This window comes from Prunus mume, linkage group LG8, assembly GCF_029339155.1.
Source record: "Prunus mume cultivar Tortuosa linkage group LG8, ASM2933915v1, whole genome shotgun sequence".
Taxonomy (NCBI): Eukaryota; Viridiplantae; Streptophyta; class Magnoliopsida; order Rosales; family Rosaceae; genus Prunus; species Prunus mume.
The window spans coordinates 23,209,869-23,219,338 of record NC_142705.1 but is presented as its reverse complement, the minus strand read 5'-3'; the positions used below and the strand labels follow the sequence as shown (position 1 = coordinate 23,219,338).

At 45.1% G+C, this 9,470-nt stretch overlaps 1 protein-coding gene across 1 annotated transcript; it reads right to left on the bottom strand.

Annotated features, from left to right (window-relative positions):
- On the bottom strand, positions 1–5,337 carry LOC148915095 (uncharacterized). Its single transcript, XM_089043409.1, has 3 exons — positions 5,073–5,337; positions 291–440; positions 1–191 (listed from the first exon to the last, which is right to left on the bottom strand). The coding sequence occupies exons 1-3, from the start codon at positions 5,335–5,337 to the stop codon at positions 1–3; spliced, it is 606 nt and encodes a 201-aa protein (XP_088899535.1).
- Positions 5,338–9,470: the final 4,133 nt, after the last annotated feature.

Below are 9,470 nucleotides of genomic sequence, written 5' to 3'. Positions count from 1 at the left end.
CTAGTTGGCATTGGTCGGTGTTGTAGTGAGGCCAAATCCAAAGGGGAAGAGAGGGTCATAATGCGCATCTCCAACATTCATAGGTAGCTGATCAACAGTTTTAAACCAAGTGCGAGAAAGCTTGCCGGTGAAACCATAGTCACCAAATAAAACATCAGCTACTCCTTGGCCTTCAGTTCCCGGAAGCGAAGCTGCAACAAGTACATCAATCGGCGACATAGGGCTGGATCACAACAGACGACAGAGAGTGGTCGGGCCAGGGTCAGGGATTGTCAAATTTAAGCTATAACCATATGTCTCGGCATATGGATGTTCTCCAACTACAACAATGGCATACGAGAAATTATATGACTTTACAAATTCAGTGTCAAGATTCGCCTTGTACACAAGTTGGGTTTTTGGATCCACTGTGTTTTTTATGGCAATGAGAATACTGGTACCTGTTGAGGAAAAATAAGTTTCATATAAGATTTTTAGTAGTTCGCATGCCTTGTAAGGAAACATGTCCGTGATCCTTTTTTCTTTTAAAATAGGTTTTGTTGGAGCATTTTGAAGCATTATGGCTCATTTGGGAGTGATTATGGATATGCAAAATCACTTACGTGGGAGGTGCTCCTCCATCACTTGAAGTGATTTTAAGTTATTATTGTTTGGGAACACTCAACAATGTCACCTCATGATTAGTGGTATCAAACGGGCCATGCCGGGCCGACCCGTCTCATTTAAACTAGTGCTTTTAACATTTTCGTGCCATGCTGTGCCGGGCCATTTAATTTATCAGGTTGTGCCATGCTAGCCCATTTAGTAAAATTATTGATCCCAGCCCAGCCCGAAGCCCATGTCCATATTGAAACGGGCCAGGCCAGACTCGTGCCATGCTCGTGCTCGTGCTTGTGCTCGTGCCATAATCGGGCCCAAGAACTAACCTATTCAATTTGATTTTTTTTCACTTGATTTTTTTTTGCCCACTAGATAATTCAAATTATAAACATTAAAAATATAATTAGAGGCAAGAAATGATGAACTACTTGAAAACATTAATCAATCAAACATCCAAACAATATAAAAGGACGAAAGGCAAAAAGTGTCCAACTCCACAAAGTCCACTTCAACTTTTCATCTTTAAACAACATATTATTTTATATGTGAAGAAATGTCTTGCTTTGATTATAAGAGAAGCGTATGTGTCACATGTATTGATTAGATATCAAGTCCAATGTTGTTTAATTAATTTGTAGTTGATATGTTTAATTAATTAAGGACCTAAGTAATTTTCCTAAAATGAAAGACATCAAATATAGGTTTATGATTTTAAAAAAAACATATAAACAATGACATTAGATGTCAAATTATTGCATTTTGAATTTTGAGAAGAAAAAAAAAGTTAAGTGGGCCGGGCTTGGGCTCGTGCCGTGCTTGAAGCAGGCTCAGGCCAAGCCCGCCCATGTTAGGCTATGGGCTGGCCCAATCCATTAGACTTATTTTTTTATCCCGGCTTGGCCCAAGTTTTAGTACCGTGCCGAGCACGGCCCATTAATATTCATGCTCGTGTTGTGTTGTACCTCATTTAAACGGGATGGGCTCATACTGTCTGGGCCGGCCCGTCCCGTTTGACAGCTCTACCTCCAAACCAATGTCTCACAGTATGAGAAACTCATTCCTATCCACCCTTATTCTTACGATCCCATCTGTTTCAACCTTTCTCTATACCTTCTTCGGACTCAACTTTTTTGAAAACCTCAAGCACATGTAAACTTGGCAACAACGACTCAGGAAGAATCTTTAAGACACATCATGCATTAAAAGCTTTTGCATTTTTAGTGAAAATTAAAAGTTCCATCTCGAACTTGACATCTCCAACTTTAGACCTCTCTCGAGTCTCGCCACCACCATTTCGCGGAAATGCAGGGCTTGAAGGCTCAAATCCTGGCCTCCGTCACCATGCTGCTGTCTCCTATCAACTGTGGCTTGACGACACTGTCCACCTTTCTTTCTTTAGAACGGGTTTATCCGCCGAGTCACCGAGTACAGATCAAGCAGCTCCAAGTAGTGGTGTCAACGGGCGTGCCAGCCCGTCCCATTTAAACTTGTGCTTTTAACATTTCTGTGTCGTGTCGTGCCAGCCCATTTAATTTATTGGGCCGTGCCGTGCTAGCCCATTTAGTAAAATCATTGATCTCGGCCCGGCCCAAAACCCATGTCCATATTGAAACGGCCCGGGCCAGACTCGTGCCATGCCTATGCTTGTGCTCGTGACTTAATCTGGCCCAAGAACTAAACTATTCAATTTGAATTTTCTTTTCACTTGAATTTTTTTGCTCACTAGACAATTCAAATTATAAACATTAAAAATATAATTAGAGGCAAGAAATGATGAACTGAAAACATTAATCAATCAAATATCCAAACAATATAAAGGGGCGAAGGGCAAAAAGTGTCCAACTCCACAAAGTCCACTTCAACTTTTCATCTTTAAATAGCTTATTATTTTATATGTGAAGAAATGTCTTGCTTTGATTATAAGAGAAGCATATGTGTCATATGTATTAATTAGATATCAAGTCCAATGTTGTTTAATTAATTTGTAGTTCATATGTTCAATTAATTAAGGACCCAAGTAATTTTCTTAAAATGAAAGACATCAAATATATGTTTATGATTAAAAAAAAACATGTTGGAGGTAAAAACTAGAGAGTAGTAATTAGACCAACTTAAAGATGAGGAGGAGGATGATGAAGGTGAGGACCCTCGGTATGTGAGAGCATTCGGTAAATACATAGGCATGCATACATAAGACAAATGTATGTGGTTCACCCGAATAATGGGCTACGTCCACGGAGAAGTATGTTCTCATTATGATAAAGGCTATATACATTACACATAGGGTTAGACCCAAGGAGAGGAGGAAGAATGCCGGAGGTTGATGGCTGAAGGCTGATGGCCGAAAGTGAGGGCCGAAGGCGGAAGGCGGAAGGTGATGGTGATGGCGGAGGGCGAAGGCGAGGGACGAAGGCTGAGGATCTGGCTGAAGGCAAATGATCCGTGGGCTTGTAAATGGGCTTAGGAGTAAGCCCATGAGGCCCTTATGAGCTATATGGTGCCCTAGTAGCCTGTTTAACTCTCCCCTTTCTTGAAGGAGATGAGTCTCCTTTTATAAGTGAGGGAGTGTCCCCTCTTTTTGTGTTTTGTCGATGTGGGACTCTCCTCCCTTTGTGTTGGATTAGCTTAGGAGTGTTTGGCCAGATATTGTACTAACAGGAGTCCCCTAAGTTCCCGATTAAAGAGGTACTTCATGATTGGGGACTTGTAGTCGTCAATGCACTGGCCAAGCAATGCTTCAGCTCCTTCTTCACTTTCTCTTGTGTGTAGGCATGGAATGAAAATATGTCTCTTAGGAGGTGCCGTTCGGCATGCCTTGACATTGTAAGGGAGCGGCATGCCTGTACATTGTAAGGGAGAAGATTCATCATGAGGTGCCGAAGGTCGATGCCGAATCATTAGGGGGATGTGAAGACATCGCACGCGCCGAATGATCGAAGGGTGCCGAAAGTTGATGGCCGAAGGCTGATGGTTGAGGGCCGAAGGCTGAAGGCCGATTCGAATCATTTAGGGATGTGAAGACATAGCACGCGCGAATGATGGAAGGATGTCGAAGGTCGAAGGTGAAGGTGAAGGCCGATTCGAATCATTGGGGAGATGTGAAGACATCGCACGCGCCGAATTATGGAAGGGTACCGAAGGCCGAAGGCCGATGCCGAGAAGAACTTGTTGTAGGGTGCCGAGGGCACTGGAGAAGGAGAATGACATTGCCTTTTGTGTCGTTTCCCACAGACGGCGCCAATCTGTTGGAGGTAAAAACTAGACAGTAGTAATTAGACCAACTTAAAGATGAGGAGGAGGATGATGAAGGTGAGGACCCTCGGTATGTGAGCGCAATCGGTAAGTACATAGGCATGCATACAGAAGATAAATGTATGTGGTTCACCCGAATAACGAGCTACGTCCACAGAGAAGTATGTTCTCATTATGATAAAAAGTGTATACATTGCACATAGGGTTAGACTCAAGGAGAGGAGGAAGAATGCCGGAGGCTGATGGTCGAAGGATGATGGTCGAAGGCGGAGGGTCGAAGGCGAAGGGCCGAAGGCTGAGGATCTAGCTGAAGGCAAATGATCCGTGAGCTTGTAAATGGGCTTAGGAGTAAGCCCATGAGGCCCTTATGAGCCATATGGTGCCCTAGTAGCCTGTCTAACTCTCCCTTTCTTGAAGGAGATGAGTCTCCTTTTATAAGTGAGGGAGAGTCCACTCTTTTTGTGTTTTGTCGATGTGAGACTCTCCTCCCTTTGTGTTGGATTAGCTTAGGAGTGTTTGGCCAGATATTGTAGTAACAAAACATATAAAGAATGACATTAGATGTCAAATTATTGGATTTTGAATTTTGAGAAGAAAAAAAAGTTAAGTGGGCCAGACTTGGGCCGTCCTTGAAGCAGTGCATGGGCTCATGTTGTGCTTGATGTGGGCTCGGGCCAAGCCACGCCCATGTCGCCATGGGCCCGGTCCATTGGACGGCCCGATCCATTGGACCTATTTTTCGATCCCGGCCAGGCCCAAGTTTTACGTGCCGTGTCGAGCACGGCCCATTAATGTTCTTTCTCGTGTCGTGCCGTGCCTCATTTAAACGGGATGGGCTCGTGCAAGATCTTGGTGGCCCGTCCCGTTTGACACCTCTACCTCCAAACCAATGTCTCACAATATGAGAAACTCAGTCCTATCCACCCTTATTCTTACAATCCGATCTATTTCAACCCTTCTCTATACCTTCTTCGGACTCAACTTTTTGAAAACCTCAAGCACGTTTAAGCTTGACAACAACGACTCAGGAAGAATCTTTAAGAATCATGCATTAAAAGCTTTTGCATTTTTAGTGAAAATTAAAAGTTCCATCTCGAACTTGACATCTCCAACTGTAGACCTCTATCGAGTCTCGCCACCACCATTTCGCCTCCATCTCCAACTTCAGACCTCTCTCGAGTGTCGCCACCACCATTTCGCCTCCATCTCCTACTTCGGACCTCTCTCGAGTCTCGCCACCACCATTTCACGGAAATGCAGGGCTTGAAGGCTCGGATCCTCGCCTCCGTCGCCGTGCTCACATCTCTTGTCGATGTGGCTTGATGACGCTATCCACCATTCTTTCTTTAGAACGGGTTTATCCACCGAGTCACCGAGTACAGATCGAGCAGCTCCAAGTAGTGGTGTCAAACGGGCAGTGCCGGGCCAGCCCGTCCCATTTAAACTTTTGCTTTTAACATTTACATGTCGTGTCGTGCTGCCCATTTAATTTATTGGACCGTGCGGTGCTAGCCCATTTAGTAAAATCATTGATCCCGGCCCGGCCCAAAGCCCATGTCCATATTGAAACGGCCCGGGCCAGACTTATGCCATTGCACGCCGAATGATGGAAGGGTGCCGATTCCGAGAGGCACTTGTTGTAGGGTGCTGAGGGCACTGGAGAAGGAGAACGACATAGACCTTTGTGTCGTTTCCCACAGATGGCGCCAATGTGTTGGAGGTAAAAACTAGACAATAGTAATTAGACCAAATTAAAGATGAGGAGGAGGATGATGAAGGTGAGGACCCTCGGTATGTGAGAGCATTCGGTAAGTACATAGGCATGCATACATAAGATAAATGTATGTGGTTCACCCGAATAATGGGCTACGTCCACAGAGAAGTATGTTCTCATTATGATAAAAAGTGTATACATTGCACATAGGGTTAGACTCAAGGAGAGGAGGAAGAATGCCGGAGGCTGATGGCCGAAGGCGGAGGGCCAAAGGCAGAGGGCCGAAGGCTAAGGATCTGGCTGAAGGCAAATGATCCGTGGGCTTGTAAATGGGCTTAGGAGTAAGCCCATGAGGCCCTTATGAGCCATATGGTGCCCTAGTAGCCTATCTAACTCTCTTTTCTTGAAGGAGATGGGTTTCCTTTTATAAGTGAGGGAGAGTCCCCTCTTTTTGTGTTTTGTCAATGTGGGACTCTCCTCCCTTTGTGTTGGATCAGCCTAGGAGTGTTTGGCTAGATATTGTACTAACAAAACATATAAAGAATGACATTAGATGTCAAATTATTGCATTTTGAAGTTTGAGAAGAAAAAAAAGTTAAGTGGGCCAGACTTGGGCCGTGCAAGCGAGCTTGGGCTCATGTCGTGCTTGATGCGGGCTCGGGCCAAGCCCGCCATGTCGGGCCATGGGCGGCCCGGTCCATTGGACCTATTTTTGATCCCGCGCGGCCCAAGTTTTCGTCCCGTGTCGAGCACGGCCCCTTAATGTTCTTTCTCGTGTTGTGCCGTGCCTCATTTAAACGGGATGGGTTCGTGCAGTGCTGAGTCGGCACATCTCGTTTGAAACCTCTACCTCCAAACCAATGTCTCACAGTATGAGAAACTCATTCCTATCCACCCTTATTCTTACGATCTCATCTATTTCAACCCTTCTCTATACCTTATTTGGACTCAACTTTTTTGAAAACCTCAAGCACGTTTAAGCTTGGCAACAACGACTCAGGAAGAATCTTTAAGACACATCATGCATTAATCTTTTGCATTTTTAGTGAAAATTAAAAGTTCCATCTCGAACTTGACATCTCCAACTGTAGACCTCTATCGAGTCTCGCCACCACCATTTCGCCTCCATCTCCAACTTCAGACCTCTCTCGAGTGTCGCCACCACCATCTCGCCTCTATCTCCTACTTCAAACCTCTCTCGAGTCTCGCCACCACTATTTCGCGGAAATGCAAGGCTTGAAGGCTCGGATCTTGGCCTCTGTCGCCATGTTGCTGTCTCTTGTCGACTGTGGCTTGACGATGCTGTCCACCTTTCTTTTTTTAGAACGAGTTTATCCGCCCAATCACCGAGTACAGATCGAGCAGCTCTAAGTAGTGGTGTCAAACGGGCCGTGTCGGGCCAACCCATCCCATTTAAACTTGTGCTTTTAACATTTCTGTGCCGTTTCGTGCCGGCCAATTTAATTTATTGGGCCGTGCCGTGCTAGCCCACTTAGTAAAATCATTTATCCCGGCCCGGCCCAAAGCCCATGTCCATATTGAAACGGACTGGGCCAGACTTGTGCCATGCCTATGCTCGTGCTCGTGCCATCTCCAACTTCAGACCTATTTTTTGATCCCGGCCCGACCCAAGTTTTCGTGCCGTGTCGAGCATGGCCCATTAATATTCATTCTCGTGCCGTGCCGTGCCTCATTTAAACGGGATGGGTTCGTGCAGTGTTGGGCCGGCCCGTCCCGTTGGACACCTCTACATCCAAACCAATGTCTCACAGTATAAGAAACTCATTCCTATCCACCCTTATTCTTAGGATCCTATCTATTTCAACCCTTCTCTATACCTTCTTCAGAGTCAACTTTTTTGAAAACCTCAAGCACGTGTAAACTTGGCAACAATGACTCAGGAAGAATCTCTAAAACACATCATGCATTAAAAGCTTTTGCATTTTTAGGTAAAATTAAAAGTTCCATCTCGAACTCCACATCTCCAACTTTAGACCTCTCTCAAGTCTCGCCACCACCGTTTCGCCTCCATCTCTAACTTCAAACCTCAACATCTCCAACTTTAGACCTCTCTCGAGTTTCGCCACCACCATTTCGCGAAATGCAGGGCTTGAAGGCTCGGATCCTGGCCTCCGTCGTCGTACTAATGTCTCTTGTCGACTGTGGCTTGACGATGCCGTCCACCTTTCTTTCTTTAGAACGGGTTTATCCGCCGAGTTACCAAGTACATATCGAGCAGCTCCAATTAGTGGTGTCAAACGGGCCGTGTCGGGCCAGCCCGTCCCATTTAAACTTATGCTTTTAACATTTCTTTGTTGTGTCGGGCCGGCCCATTTAATTTATTGGGCCGTGCCGTGCTAGCCCATTTAGTAAAATCATTGATCCCGGCCCGACCCAAAGCCCATGTCCATATTGAAACGAGCCGTGCCTATGCTCGTGCTCGTGTCATAATCGGGCCCAAGAACTAACCTATTCAATTTGAATTTTTTTTCACTTGACTTTTTTTGCCCACTGGATAATTCAAATTATAAACATTAAAAATATAATGAGAGGCAAGAAATGATGAACTACTTGAAAACATAAATCAATCAAACATCCAAACAATATAAAGGGGAGGAGGGCAAAAAGTGTCCAACTCCACAAAGTCCACTTCAACTTTTCATCTTTAAATAGCTTATTATTTTATATGTGAAGAAATGTCTTGCTTTGAATATAAGAGGAGTGTATGTGTCATATGTATTAATTAGATATCAAGTCCAATGTTGTTTAATTAATTTGTAGTTGATATGTTAAATTAATTAAGGACACAAGTGCTTTTCCTAAAATGAAAGACATCAAATATATGTTTATGATTAAAAATAAACATATAAAGAATGACACTAGATGTCAAATTATTGCATTTTGAATGTTGAGAAGAAAAAAAAGTTAAGTGGGCCAGGCTTGGGCCATGCTTGAAGCAGGCTTGGGCTCGTGTCGTGCTTGATGCGGGCTCAGGCCAAGCCCTGCCCATGTCGGGCCATGGGCCGGCCTGGTCCATTGGACCTCTTTTTTGACCTCGGCACGGCCCAAGTTTTCGTGCCGTGTCGAGCACGGCCCATTAATATTTGTTCTCGTGCCGTGCCGTGCCTCTTTTAAACGGGATGGGTTCGTGCAGTGCTTGGCTGGCCCGTCCCGTTTGACACCTCCACCTCCAAACCAATGTCTCACAGTATGAGAAACTCATTCCTATCCACCCTTATTCTTACGATCCCATCTATTTCAACCCTTCTCTATACCTTCTTCGGACTCAACTTTTTTGAAAACCTCAAGCACGTGTAAGCTTGGCAACAATGACTCAGGAAGAATGTTTAGGACACATCATGCATTAAAAGCTTTTGCATTTTTAGTGAAAACTAAAAGTTCCATCTCGAACTCAACATCTCCAACTTTAAGACCTCTCTCGAGTCTCGCCACCACCATTTCGCCTCCATCTCCAATTTCAGACCTCTCTCGAGTCTTGCCACCACCATTTCGCCTCCATCTCCAACTTCAGACATCTCTCGAGTGTCGCCACCACCATTTCGCCTTCGTCTCCTACTTCAGACCTCTCTCGAGTCTCGCCACCCTCATTTCGCGGAAATGCATGGCTTGAAGGCTCGGATCTTGGCCTCCGTTGCCGTGCTGCTGTCTCTTGTTGACTGTGGCTTGACGACGCTATCCTCCTTTCTTTCTTTAGAACGGGTTTATCCGCCGAGTCACCGAGTACAGATTGAGCAGCTCTAAGTAGGGGTGTCAAACAGGCCGTCGGGCCAGCCCATCCCATTTAAACTTGTGCTTTTAACATTTCCGTGTCGTGTCGTGCCGGCCCATTTAGTTTATTGGGCCGTGCCATGCTGGTCTATTTAGTAAAATCATTGATCTCGGC